Source organism: Scleropages formosus, chromosome 2 (assembly GCF_900964775.1).
Source record: "Scleropages formosus chromosome 2, fSclFor1.1, whole genome shotgun sequence".
NCBI lineage: Eukaryota > Metazoa > Chordata > Actinopteri > Osteoglossiformes > Osteoglossidae > Scleropages > Scleropages formosus.
The window spans coordinates 9,135,473-9,150,425 of record NC_041807.1 but is presented as its reverse complement, the minus strand read 5'-3'; the positions used below and the strand labels follow the sequence as shown (position 1 = coordinate 9,150,425).

At 46.2% G+C, this 14,953-nt stretch overlaps 1 protein-coding gene across 2 annotated transcripts in view; it reads right to left on the bottom strand.

Moving 5' to 3' along the window:
- Positions 1-206: 206 nt before the first annotated feature.
- Positions 207-14,953, bottom strand: part of insc (INSC spindle orientation adaptor protein) — a 45,961-nt gene continuing 31,214 nt past the window's right edge. For both annotated transcript variants that reach the window (XM_018761172.2, XM_018761182.2), the window contains exons 7-13: positions 10,378-10,503; positions 6,084-6,255; positions 5,828-6,006; positions 3,779-3,845; positions 2,139-2,294; positions 1,894-1,970; positions 207-518 (exon numbers count right to left, since the gene is read on the bottom strand). In XM_018761172.2, the coding sequence (XP_018616688.1) occupies positions 390-518; positions 1,894-1,970; positions 2,139-2,294; positions 3,779-3,845; positions 5,828-6,006; positions 6,084-6,255; positions 10,378-10,503 (906 nt within the window). In that variant the 3' untranslated portion in view covers positions 207-389. The remainder of the gene's footprint in view (positions 519-1,893; positions 1,971-2,138; positions 2,295-3,778; positions 3,846-5,827; positions 6,007-6,083; positions 6,256-10,377; positions 10,504-14,953) is intronic.

Below are 14,953 nucleotides of genomic sequence, written 5' to 3'. Positions count from 1 at the left end.
AGGTAGTGTGGGCACTCCATATAGTAACACACTTTTCAGTGAATACATACAAGTAATATATACAGCTGATATTTATTAGGACAAAACTCAAAAAAAAAAAATTTAAACATATAAAGTGAATTCTGCAAAGATTGCAAAGCTTTCACTATACATCCATCTTTTAACTACATGCAATAATAGTGTATTCTGTTTTCAATTAAAAATAATGCAACTGTAGTGAGAAATATGCTGCGGAATGTAAATTTTTGCCTATTTATTGGCAAACATGTATTTTTTTAATCAATAATGGCATATGAACTTTGTAAAGCAATGAGTTTTCGCGTATCGTTTCATGGCCAGCCAACTTACACTCCACCCCATCCCACCCCTCTCGACTGCGGAGCGGGACTCTACACAAAGCTCTCCTCCATGTTGGAGCACAGTAGAAAGGAGTCCACCAGCCGGGGTTTGATGAGCTGTTCGTGGTCGGCCTCATCGACGCTGTTCGGGCACATGGCTGCCAGTCTGCGCAGAGCCGCCTGCAAAGCGAGGGGCGGAGACCCGGTAAGCAACACGTCACCGATGGGCATGAGGTCTGTTCCGCTACTCAAGACCTTATTGCTGAGGACCTACCGTTTTGTACAGAAGCCAGACCCCAAAAGGGGCACTAGACATGGATAAGACTGGTCAGCACTTGATCATATGGCTAAGGGGCCATAGGAGACATACGTGTGCTGGAATAAATATTTATTGATGGAGAGTGCTGTCTCCTGCTTCACTAAGTATACATTAATTACACTGTAAAAATAACATGTTAAAGACCAAAGCCATTACAGCTACACTTCATCGCTGAAGGGATCAGTGTACGTGTGCTTATTAAAATGTTTTATGTACGTGAAACCCTTATTCAAGGTTTATATACTAAGGGACTTGCAGTGATTTAGCCATTTATGCAGTGGGGTATTCTTACTCTTCTAAGTGAGGGTAAATACCTTGATCAAGGGTAATAATGTATTAAGAGTAGGGGTTTCAACCACAGTCCATTGAGTCGCGAGGCCCCAGTTCTAAACACTACAACAGCCGCTGCCACACCCACATTACTTTCATTTTAAAACCTGGTTTGAACATGCTGCAAAATATAGAGGCTTGTACTGTGACATCTGGCAATGCAGCAGTTGAGGACATGAGCTGAAGCTGAATGTTGTTCAGGCATTGGTTTCCTGCAGCTGCCCACATCAAGCTTAACCATCAGGCTATGGCCTACAAGACCATCAGTGGATCTTTTCCATGAAACCAGCCACTTGGAGTTCCCACACAAGAGGTCCAAAATCAGAAGCCCAGAGGTCCTCAGGGCTGGCATCAGTTTGATGGAATGGGCTCCCTCCGCCCCTCTGAACTGCTGAACCCCCCTCAGCATTCAAGAAGAGTCTCAAAGCTTGCTTCCTCTCGATTCTGTATACAGCTATTCGCAATGTAATGTATTCTGGTTTAAACAATTATATCGGACAAGCCGACTATACTTGGCGAGTTGTCTGTCTGCATCTATGCCTCTCCATTTGTAGGGAAAATGCACTTCTGTTTTGTCTCAGTTGTAAGTCGCTTTGCAGAAAAGCATCTACTAACTTAATTAAATTATGCAGATATAGGTATTATGGGTTCGACTTCCGCTCTTCCCTACCGCTGCTTTACTTAGCAGCAAGGTACTTACCCTACAGTGCCCCAGTAAAAATTCCCTGCTGTTTAAATGGGTCAGACAGTGTAAGTCATTCTGGATAAGAGCATCAGCAAAGCAATGAAATGGTAGCTGTAAACACACAGTATTATGCAAAGGACATCTCTCCAACAAATGGGATGCTGTACTAATTTTGGTCATACTGAAGAGGGGTGGGAAAAGGACAAGGGCAAGACACGTACCAGACAGGCCACAAGCACGGAGTCGCTGCTGTTCCTCTCGGCTGGTGAGCGGCACAGCTCTATGAGGCGGGGAATCGCTGAGGAAGAGAGGAAATCACAGCTTTCACTGATACGCAGCCCTACCAAGACCCTGGGACCACTGGATGCACCTGTCCAAACTGCTTCTTTCCCCTTTGCGGGACACACACAAGGTGATGGAGGACGCTGGACAGCTCAGCATGTCCTCGCAGGAAATCCAGATGTACCCTGTAGCCCGATGGCTTCCTGGGCCACGTCGGGGTCCCGGCTGAGACGCGCCAGCGTGACCGCGGCCTTCTGCTGCACCCGCTCACACGCAGCGCACTCCGACGAGCTAGACGAGGAAGGCTTCTCGGCCAGCAGCAGGAGCAGTCGCTCGATCCCTGTACGCAGACACACACAAACACACACCTCGTCAGAATGCACTGTCACCCACAGTGTCCACCTTCACCGACACGTTCGCTACCAATGAAGGCTCCTGCAAGATGCAAACACAATCCATAAAGGACAAGATAGAATTATCGCGGTAATAGAGACCGCGTACAGGGAGGAGGTACGAAACCTGGCAGCCTGGTCCTCCGACAACAATCTCATTCTTAACGCCAGGAAGACAAAGGAGATTGTGCTGGACTTCAGGAAGAAAAAGAGAACTGACCCTAGTCCTGTGCTCATAAATTGCCGTGGAGAGAGTCCCCAGTTTCAAATTCTTGGGGGTGAACATTACAGAAGACCGCTCTTGGGCCACACGCACCTCTACTGTCATTGGAAAGGCACAACAACGCCTCTATTTCTTGAGAAGACTGAGGAGAGCGAGCCTGCCCCAGGACCTTCCTGTGAATTTCTACCGATGTACAGTGGAGAGTGTACTGATGTACCGCATTACAGCATGGTACACCAGTAGCACAAGAGAAGAACACAAGGCTCTGAAACGGGTCATCAGGACGGTTCAAAACATCATCGGCACATTCATCTGTCCGGATGTCAGAGCGGAGCCTCCAAAATGATCAGGGACTCCACTCACCCTGCACACCACCTCTTTAAACTGCACCCCTCTGGCAGGCGATACAGGACGATTCGCACACACAATGACAAGGATGAAGAACAGCTTTTTCCCCAGAGCTGTGAAACAGCTGAACACTGTTTAATTTAGCAGTACAATGATAATAAAGTCTTCAATTCAGTTCAATTCAATTCACTTCAATTCAGTTCGATTCATTTCAGTTCAAACAATGAATCCACAAGTCTCCAGCACTAATTTAATTTTGTCAAGGAACAAACTGCCCACTTGTTTTATGGTAAAATGGCCCTATGCCTCCATCTTTAGGTAAAGGACAGAATGACAAGTTCCACATGTGGCTGCACTTGTAACACCATCTTCCACCCACCCAGTCGCACACTGCCACACCTGTGATTCCCTCTCTATAGGAGGGCAAACAGCGAGCTTCAGCTTTCTGGAGCTCTGTTCAACATCAGAAGGCTGTAGGATCCAGTTCCGTAAGAAGAAGTGTTTTTCTTCCTTGAGCAAGACACCAGGTGTGCAAAGCTTCAGCAAAGCTAAACTGTCTCTAAAATTTTTCACTTAACAAACTCTTGTCCATTATTACCCGGCGCAACTGATTTTGGTGTGTCTTCTCTAAACCCCCAGCCAATAGTGATGAGGCAGCTGCTGGAACAACCCGGGTTCAAATCCTACCCCTTGCTGTAGTACCCTTGATCAAGGTACTTAGCCTGAATTGACACAGTAAAAATGATAAAACTGTATAAATGGGTAAATCAGTGTAATGCACTTGTATAAATAAGTAAATATAAATGAAACGTTCGGTGTAGACAATCAAGAGACGTGTAGATGTCAAGGTGGGTCACCAACCCTTTTCCTGGAGGACCTCTGCAGCTGACTGCTCCAGGACAGAGAGGTTTGCCAATATGGTGACGACCTGGAGAGCAAGAGCCAGGGAGCGAGAGACAAAGAGGTGGTGAACACGGCTGCAGTACCTGAGGAACGTGTCTGACCCCATGAACCTGGGAATTAATTGGAGGCGCAACGTCATCGTGCAAACTGTCTGCAACTCACACGTAGCGCTTTTCACAACTTTTGACTGCAAACAACAGGGCTTGAACATTTAATTGGGAAAGATGGAATAACTCAATAATATGTCTGCTGAATTAGTCATCAAAGAATTGCTGTATGGGAATAATATGGGAACCTAGATCATTAAAACATGACTTTATCACAACATTGTTAGATAACAGGCAGTGAAGATTTAAATTATTAAGTGTTGTAAAAAATGGTTCCAGTTAATAAAATTCTATTTTTTAAATTTAACATTATATTGAAGCATGTCGTTATGTAAGTTTTTTCCATGAATTCTATGTATATACAGACATATATTATACTATATTATAACCGCTGTACAGTATGGGGGAGCGCAGTTGTGTGGAAGGTTTGGCCAGGTCCTGCTCTCTGGAGGGTGTGGGGTTCGAGTCTTGCTTGGAGTGCCTTGCAATGGACTGGCTTCCTCTCCTGGGTGTGTCCCCTCCCCCTTCCAGCCTTGCGCCCGGTTCACCGCGACCCCACTCGGGACAAGCAATATCGGACAGTGTGTGTGTGCGCTGCACAGTATGCCAGTGCCACAGGTATCTACTGCTGGACTGAGTGTTATGGTAGCTTGGGTAAAACAAATTATTGGTAAACTTAAGAAGAGTTTCTATCGTCTCTCCGGTGTATTCTCGTGATTTCTCCAAAAGAGAATTGTTGTAATCATACTAAGAGGCAGAGACATTAACACACTGCATACAGAATATGCAAATGAGCAGGGTAAATCCTGGGAAAGAGCAGTGATTTAGATGTGCTTTGTTTCTCAGCTTTTGAGTAAATGCCTCTGATCTGGTGCCCGTCTCATATGTGTGACGACAGTTTCTGCAGGTATTCCATTCAGCACGGAAAGGGTGAAACTGCCTGCACCGAATCTCACTTAGTTTAATTGAAGCTGAATCCTCAGTTCCATAGGCGCACAATGAAGGCCGCTGGCTTTAATGTCCCATTAAATTTAACCTCATGCAAAACAGTGCAACAGTTCATCTCAAAATCTGGAAACTTCTCCCTGAGATCAAATACAAAAAAAGTTTCATTACCACTAACACAGCAGTAGATATATTGGGCACTAAAAGGATTTTAAATTAAACTCTGAAGATTTCCGGGTCAGTGTTCACTATGGTGCGTTATAAATATCATATGAATGTGGTTTAAAATTGAATGGGCTTCTTGAGCAGGGAGAGAGGAGGTACAAAAACGACAGGCTTCTTATATTGGACCACAGGTTGTCTTTGGAGTCAAGACATCAGCTGTAATTCTTTAAAATGCAGAGATAAACTTTAAAGCAAATTGCACCTTATGGTTTAGGTAGAGTGTGTGAATTATGGACACCTGAATGATGATGTCACTGGTGTCAGTTCTGATGCGAACCCATCAGTCTGTGGCATGGAAATAATGCACATGCATGAGGACTTGAGCTCCTAATTTGTTTCATTACACAAATAAATTGTTAGATTTTCTCCCATTCTCTCTATTCAAAGACTGTCAGGTTGTTAAAGAGCCGTAGCAGCTGTATGAAGACCACAAGTAAGGACTTGTGGGTTGGAGGGAGAAGGCAGGCAGGTGGGTTGGTTAGTATACACCGTGTCACCCTTAGACTGAAGCCATTGGTGCAGGGCAGGCAATCTCAGCATTGTTCTACGGTGTTTTTACCGTGACCATTTTGTGGCCTTTGAACTAAGATTAGAGCTCAATACCAAAGATTTTAGCTAGTAGCAGAGTAGTACCTAAGACGTGACTGTTGAGGTTTGACTTTTCACAGGGGGAAGCTCTGCCTCCTTGTGGGTTTTCATTTCTGTGAGGATCGCTGAGGGACAAGCGTACCTGGTCCTTGGAGTAAGGTGTGTCCACTCTACGGCGGTCCCGGCAGGCCTCGAACAAGATGTGTATGGCGTCGAGCTGCAGGAGAATCTCGCACGCCATTGTGTCAAAGAAAGTGATGTTGGCCAAGGCTGCAGAGGCCAGGAGGAAGGCCTCACCGGAGGAGGCATCCCGGCACAGCTCTATGGAGAGTGAGCCAGTGTTACAATGACTGACAGCCGTCTCTTGGCAAGGAGGGGTTGCAGCAGCGTGGACTCACTGATGAGGGCCGTGACGATGTCCTGCATGTTCTCCAGGAAGCTGCTCAGATGCTGGGTGAAGGTGTGATGGGGGGAAGTGATCTGGGCCACCACGGCAGCTGCCTCCGCTCGCGCTGCCTCTGCATTGTTCTCGTCCGTCAGGATATCTGCTAAGCACAGGATCCCATCCACCTGCAGGGAGCACCACACATAAGAGAGGTCACAGGAATGCTGACCTGCTCTCAGAGTGAGCATCTGCACTTATTTAAACTGGGCTGTTTCCACTTCAGGGGGCTCAGTGGTGCAGCGGGTTTGGCCAGGGCCTGCTCTCTGGTGGGTCTGGGGTTTGAGTCCCGCTTGGGCTGCCTTGCGATGGACTGGCGTCCCGTCCTGGGTGTGTCCCCTCCCCCTCCAGCCTTGCGCCCTGTGTTGCTGGGTTAGGCTCTGGCTCGCCGCGACCCTGCATGGGACAAGCGGTTTCAGACTGTCTGTGTGTGTGTGTGTGTGTGTGTGTGTGTGTGTGTTTCCACTTCATTAGCATGGCTCACGCACGTAGATGTGACTTTGCAGAGATGACGGACAGCACCCTCCGTCGCTGCTTTGGCACAGGGCCAGCCGCCTTAATTGTCTTTTAATACATTGACGTAAGGCTGAGATTTAATCTAATAAAAGCCCTTTTATTGCTGCCGAGAAACTGCCGGCCCGAGCAATTTTTTTACATTTTATTTTTATAAGCCCTGGAAACATGCCCTGGTTTTATTTCACTTATAATTGAACATCATTTGAGATGTCAGAGGTGCAGGGAGCCGAGCTGGCAGCAACCGAGCGCCAGCTCACTGCAGGGTGCAACTGAACGCCAAGGCTGAACTTTGAGTTCAGCACTTAATGTGTGGTGAGAAATAAATTTACAAGAGCATTTGCTCAGCTCTGCAAATGACAAGCTACATGAAGGGAAGAAGGGAAGACGAGCCTCGTGGTTGGGGGGGGGGGGTCGTCTTTACTCCAGTTGACCACCAGGGGGCGACGTGACACAAAATTTGACAGAAGTGTGAGGGTCAGCCCTTCAGTGGGGCTTCTCGTTTTTGTGTCCTACTGCTAACAGACATTTTGAAACGTTTACAACTTTTTGAACCACGTTCACATTCTGGAATTTTATAGTAAACATGGGAATTTTATTACTTTTAGAAAAAGGCATCATATTGTTTAAAGAAAAATTAGCCCGCAAACTACATTTAATTTTATATCCCCTGATAACTGCCCTGCCACCACCATTACCGTGACTATTAATAACCATAACATGTATACGCACTCACACATGCGTGATGCCAGCAGCTAGAGGTGCTTGTGGACAGGAGGCACCTGTCCACAGTCAATGAGTCAGAGTGCAGTCAATGAAGGTGCTAAGCGCACACTTCCCTCTCCAACTCGCTGTGTCCTGCCACTTCTCAAGTTCATGGAAAATGCCGGAGTCTCCGCACCCCTCTCAGTCTCCACGGCTAAAGCCCAGATAAGGAGCAGCACCCGTGATCCCGGTTCAAGGGTGCCGGTTAGGGACGGTGGGGCATCAGGCTCCGGTGACTGTCCCACCAACCTCTCCTTGGATACCACCTTCCTTTATTACCCCTCTGCCTCTGTTCTTTCACCTCACTGCCCACACCTGCAGCTGGGGGTGTGTGGCCTCAAGGGGGTCCACAGAAATCAGAACTTTTAACGAGTAACAAAGGGCCACTAGCTGGCATGGTGGTTAGAGCTGTTCTAGTGGTCAGATCTGAAGGTCAGAGGGTTAAAATCCACCCCCAGTAGTAGTGGCCCTCAAGCGAGGTACTTACCATGAATTAATACAGTAAATCAGCAAGCTATATAAATAGGTACATTGGTGTAATTTGCTTTGAATCATCTAAATTAATATCATAGCAGTAATAAATATCATAGCAACTATTCTCACACTACTGAGAAAAACACTTTAGAAAAAAATTATTTGAACTGAACTGCAGTGAATTGTACTTCTGCCATAGACCAATGGTGGACAAAAAGAAAAGGAACAGAGACATTTTCAGCTCACAAGTATCCAGTGAAACCCATCTGCGCAATTAATACAGTAATTCCATGTGCACCATCTGAGTCTGTGGCTCTTCACTCCTGCTGTGTTCTCTGGGGAGGTATTTGGGGACGGGGTGAATCACCGCTAGGTGTCTGTCAGGGGGTCTCCATAGGAGTTCAAGCTGTCAATCCCATCAACTCCCTGATTCCACCTTGACCTCGACCTCTATGACAAGGTGCCGGTGTGGTCCTGCGGTCGCATTCCGAACAGTCCATCCAACACTCAATAAGGAGCAGGTCACAGAAGCTTGGATATGATGCCGCTTAAAACAGTAAGTAATAGGAGTAATTATCAACAAGTCAGCTGCTCTGCAATGTGATTGTTTTGTATGTATATTTTTACATATTTTGTCTTGTTTCTTCTCTAGACCCCGACCACATGCAATGATGTCTGAGCTAAACAACAAAAACCAGATTTCAGAGAATTTAGCCTTTGTTGTGCATTGCAGATTTTCTGGAAGATTGTCAAATGTACATCCGTACCGGCCATCTATCCCGCATGCAGATCAGCCCACCCCCATACTGCACATCAAGTGCAAATTCACGTGTGTTACCATGTGTAGATGATGCTCTTCCGCAAACTTCACTGTGCAGCAGGGTTTGGTAACACTGACACCAACTTTTCTTAACCAACTGCCCTGGATCTGTAGCGCATAGACTTATTATTGTTATGACACATTTCTCCCAGGTAGCTTACAGTGTTGGGTTTGAACATGAAGCTATTTAAAATGATTTATCCATTTATTCAGGAAGGTAATGTTTACGGTATTGGTTCAGGGTAAGTAGCACAGTCAAGTGAACTGGAGAAAGACCAGAGATTTGAACCCGAGGTCTTTGAATGTAAGGTGACAGCTCTAACCACCACACCATCTGCTGGCAGGGCTTGAGCACCATTAATTGTACTATTTTAGGTTAGACTTCGACGCTAGTCTATCACTTGCTGCACAACAGGCTGCAAGGAAATAAAAATCAGTCTGTCTTTCACTTTGTTGCACTTTTTGCCTCCAGTAAACCTGTCCGTATGGGTTGCCTTGGACAAAAGGTAAATACGTAAATACACACACACACACATATTTTCAGAACCGCTTGTCCCTTACAGGGTCATGGGGAACCGGAGCCTACCCGGCAACACAGGGCGTAAGGGACACACCCAGGACGGGACGCCAGTCCGTCACAAGGCACCCCAAGCGGGACTCGAACCCCAGACCCACCGGAGAGCAGGACTGTGGTCCAACCCACTGCGCCACCGCACCCCCATTATTGGAGTACATAATACAGAAAAAAAGAAAAACTGGGAACTTTTTTTCAAGCTTTCTGAAGGTTTGTTGTTTTCTAATATATGCAGATTTTAAATCTGGAGTGAATCCAATGCTGTCCACAATGGGCACAGTGCTCATTCATTCTGCTCCATGCATCGTATCATGGCTCCTGGGCATAAATGACTGTTCTTATTTACTCTGGTATGAAGACTGTTCTAGTGGCAGCGCTGCACATAGAGATCCTATTTCTGTCCACTGAGAGGAATTTTGCCTTTTTAACAATCTGGGACAGGAATTCACCCTATTTGTGTATGGAGAGTATAACGTACGTAATGTGCATGGATGTCCATCTATTCAAGAAGAGTAACAGTAGTCGAGAGCCTATCTCAGAAACATAGGGCACGAGGCAGGGTACAGCTGGGATGGGGCATCAGACCATCACAGGGCAAATCACACGCACTCATTCACTCACATATATACGTTAAGGGCAATTTAGCATTACCAGTTCACCTGAAACACATGTCTTTGGACTGTGGGAGAAACCAGAGCACCTGGAGGAAACACACATGACTTCTCACAGACAGGGATGAATTTGACCCTCAATTCAGGAGCTGCGATACTTATGTTAGAGTTTGCTCTTATAACAGGAAAAGGCTACGAAGGCGTGGTGAAGGTCTTGGGGTGGAGTGGATGTCACAGAAACTAACAGAAAGGCACTAAGAAAAGGCTTCCATTGTAGGCGACAGCAATCTTTCTCCACCGTATTCATCATTGCTATCATTTCCCCATCCCTCCTTCTGCTGACGGGTTCTTTGACGGGTGTGATGAGGTGTTCGGGCGGTCTGCGCTCGGCAAAAATCCCAACTAGCACATCTGACGGAGGAATAGAGACGTGGCACGCAACAGAAAGAAACACAATGCATTCCGAGTGGTATGTGCGATCCGTGCGTGGCACCTTCTCCAGTTGGTTGATGCCTTCCTCCACACAGCAGATGGAGGCCACGGTTCTCAGGGCATGAGCGTACAGGCAGCTGAAACAGTCCTGGCGGCAGATCTTGAAGAGCGCCACTACCGCCCCCTCCTGGAGAAAGAAAGGCACGAGCACAGCGTTACCCAACGAACAGCAACAGGCAGAATGATGGTGAGAACAACGGCCTTGCAGTCGAAGTGATGGGTTCCAATCAGTTCTAGAGTGCACTTGATTACTGACCATGACACAGTAAGAATGACCCCGCTGCATGAAAGGGAAAATAGCTGTAAAGTGTTGTGTGAAAGTGTAAAATCCGAACACCGTGAGTCACTTTGGAGAGAAGTGTCAGATAAATAAGCTAAATAAGTAAAAGATTAACAAAAGTATGTTAACGAGCACCATAACCCCGTTCTCCGAGTTCACTCTTCATGTGACACGGAAACATTTCCGACCAGTCCGTTCTGTTGACCCAGCGACTTTCCGGACTTGAACTTTCTGGGTTTTATCCCCATCGCAACTTTACAGCCCTGTTCTGCTACACAAGAGAAGGAATTTCCCCTTGAGGAGAAATAAACGGTTCCAGTTAGGGCTCCTCACTATGGAAAACACAGGGCAGATTATCATGCGTAACACGCTCATCTCTTCTTTTGAAACCGCTTCGTTCGCTCGCGTCCAAGACGTCATCAGAAATCCGTCTCACGGTGACACAGACGGCGAAACGAGAAAGAGAAAAATTAGGATCGTCCGTCCATCAGACGAGAGCAGTTACTTAGGGTACGCGGCAGCCACGCGCGTTGTGTCAGTAAGTCCTCGTCGGAGTCAGGCTGACATTCCCATCAGCCTCCTGTTTCTGTCGCTGGCAGAGAAGTGGCCCACTATAATACTATCACACAACTTAGTGTGTGATGCTCAGACATAGCCGGGGGGGGCAAGCCTAGAAAGATCGAATTCGCAGGCCTCCGAGGAGAGCGGAATTACCCACAACACCAGGTAACTACCACCATTATCTTAATAAGCTCCATTATTCCTCTGACGACACACGTCGATACCAGGGGGCTGCCGAGGCGGAGCAGGTAATGGCGCAACTCAAAGTCGACAGCGATTTGCGGCTCATCCGGCGAGACCCACTCAGCGGCGGACCCATAGTACGCTTCCTCGACGGCGACGCGCGACGTAGCCACTCGAATCGGCCCAGGCTTCACCGCGTCGGGTCGGCGAACTTTGTGTCGGACGCAAAATAAACCAGTTGTTGAGCGCCATGCCAGACGTATGAGTGCACGAGTGCCAATTACGTTTTTGTTATAGAAAAGCCAAATAAAGTGAGAGCGTGACAAGACTTTGAGTGACGAAACCACCAAACTGCTCTGTAAAGTAACGCCAAGCCGGGCTTTGCTGCGCCAGTCATTTGGGAGCCGTACGTCAGACGGGGCCAAAGCTCGTGTACTATATAAATGACTTTGCGACTTCCTATATTTGGAATTCCACAATAAACGCGCAGTGCCACCCCGTTTCATAAAAACCACCGTAACCCTTATATCCAGCGTGGTCGATATTTGTGAGGAATATTAACGACGCCATTGATTAATAACACAGTCCCAATCATGTAACGAAGTCCCCCTTTATGAAAATTCCAAGCAATGAGCAAAAGTTACTTGTATCGAGAAATCCGCATAATGAGCTGTCAGCTTTCACTTACGTGAAATGGCTTATGAGAACAGACATAAATGTAAAATGCACACCTTAGCGACATCGCGAACCAATAACAGTACAGCCTCTCCCGTACGTCAGTTCTCAGATAGCCATGCCGGCTTTGTTACAGCGCAGTCTAGGGTTGGACTGCAACACAGAGTTACGGAGACTGACTACCACCAGACGGAAGTGCACCAGTTTGTTCAGGACACAAATTCCTCATTTAAGACTGAAAGGTTAAAGCAGCAAAGCCCAGCACATCAACATCTGATTCTTATTGCGCATTTGTGAAAGAAAGGTAAAAGGGATATGATCAGCGTGTACCTAACAGGAGATGACTTATCGTGTAGATAAACCTCAAAATGTTGTACCGTTAAAACTAAAGCAAGTATCTCCTCTTCAGCAGTGTTGTAAGTAACCTAGGGGGTGCGGTGGTGAGGTGGTGCAGCGGGTTTGGCCAGGGCCTGCTCTCTGGTAGGTTTGGGGTTCGAGTCCTACTTGGGGTGCCTTGTGACAGACTGGTGTCCCGTCCTGGGTGTGTCCCCTCCCCCTCCGGCCTTACGCCCTGTGTTGCCGGGTTAGGCTCTGGTTTGCTGCGACCCCGTGTAGGACAGGCAGTTTCAGACGATGTGTGTAAGTAACCTGGTGCTTGCTAGCATCTCTCAAGATTCTTGTAACTCTTGTCATATCTAATGACTTTTAAAGTGAAAAAAATTTTTAAAAATTTAATGGTTGAAAAGGCAAAGAAAGCAAAACTTGAAGGAATAAAATGCAAAAGAACAACAAAAGGCTAAGAGTGAGACAAATCATAATGGGAAAGTGGGAAAAGGAGCACACAAATGGGTGATGTATGAGCAATTATGAACACGTGGGTCTTCAGCCAGGATTTAAACATTATTATGGACTTGGATATGAATTACGCTTTCACTGGCTATGAAAGATAAGATAGGATTTTTTACATATTTGATTAAAAGCTCTTATTATGTACTTAAAGTCTATGTACCAATGCAAAACAACACTCCTCTGGGACTTAAACCAACAACCTTTAGGTGTCAAATCCACATTGTTAACTACAGCCACAGTCAAGAACACTGATATCAGGCACATTTGTTTAGGCATTTCTTTGTCTAACCCTGAACTCTTCAGGACAGCAATTACTCATTTTCACACACACTACCTGTCGGAAATGAATCATAAAGCAGTGAAGTGCCTTTCGTACCCAAGAATGTATAGATCCTTAATGACAGTATTATTTTTGTAGCATTCGTCTGCTTTTATTAGAGAACATAATGAGTCATTGAGGTGTGATTCCAGTTCACATTTTAATTAAATCAGTCCTGAACGTTGTTTGAACCACATTATGTAATTTAATGGATGTCGGGATGATATTATTAACTTGTAGAATTCGTTCCATATTACAAATCCAAGATTCTGTCAGCGCGAACGAGGCGAAAACGAGGCGTTGCTGCTGATGAACCCAAATGCGGGCGCGTTTTATTGAAGATACACCGTGATCGGCGGCAGGCGTGGGTCGGACGATTCGCAGGCGGGATTCCATGGGATGAGACGAGAGATGGGGTCAAGAAGTAAGCAGAGGTCCGACCGTTACGAGGGCCGAGGGCCGAGGGCCGAGGGCCGAGGGCCGCGCTGGAGATGCCGTTGCTCAAAACAAGGCTCCGCAAGCAGGTGTACCGGCACGGTTCATTTATAGCCGTCCTTTCTGATCGGCGGCAGGTGCGGGCGTCATGCGCGTGGCCGTGGGCGTGACGGATACATTGAATATCGGCCAATATTCTGCTTGCTAACATAAATTTAGATCAGCAGAAAGCATCAAATATATATTAATGTGTACATGAAAAAAAGGTATCAATAAACTGATTTGCAGCTAGTCACAATCAATAAAAGATTAATAACACATATACGTTTGGTTAATCCCTGGGTTAAATTCTGTAAAAATCCCAGAAGTGGCCATAATTAGCTTAAAAAAAATAAGGCATATGACCTTTTTAACTGCAAGTTACATTAAACTTAAATGTAAAACAAATAATAAAAGATATTGCCTGCACAATCTCCTGTTCAGTGTTAAAGTTGACCGACTCGCTGCATAAAGATTTAGGAAGGTTTCTCATCATCTTGTTACAGATCCCCAGCCTTCAGGAACATCAGAGATGAGCAGTAAACACTGTGTGATTGAAATGATGAGTTGGTTCCATGCTCCTGTTTTGTTTCTATGTTCATTACTGCAGTCTAACGGCTGCTGGTCAGGTAAAAACCGGTCATATTTACTCTACAATAAAAAAACATCTAGAAAAGAGATATATGAAATAATCCCGATTTTAAATAAACCTTGCATGTTCACAGATTTGCAGTTTCACCATTCATAGCATGTGGAGTCAGTGTATTTAGTGCATGGAAAGACTGCCAAGCTTTAAGTTTTAACTTTTCATTCCCTGTGTAGCAGCTGTTACCGACTTCCAATAGCAGATGTCGCAGCAGCCGTGGTTGGTGTCTGGTCAGCGAGTCAGTGGCGTCACTACGGGGGGTGCGGGGGATGCGCACCGCACCGAGTGACGTCATCAGAGGGGGTGACACCAAAATGGCTGTCTATCAAATTTTTGTAGTGTTTCAGCAGAAATTGATTGCTTTTGATAAAAATATCCCTGTAGCTAGTTATAAGAACAAAAACATTTTCTCGTAAGCGCAGCTTACATGCATCAACATGCCCACAAGACTAAAACTCTATGCTCATTTACTTTCTGAACTTTCTAACGCGCTCCGCTCAGAGCTCTCATTATTATCCAATGACAATGACGCTTCGAATCACGTGGTTTCGTCTGTACGCGCTGCGAGCGCGCGCTGTGCTTCCGTTGCT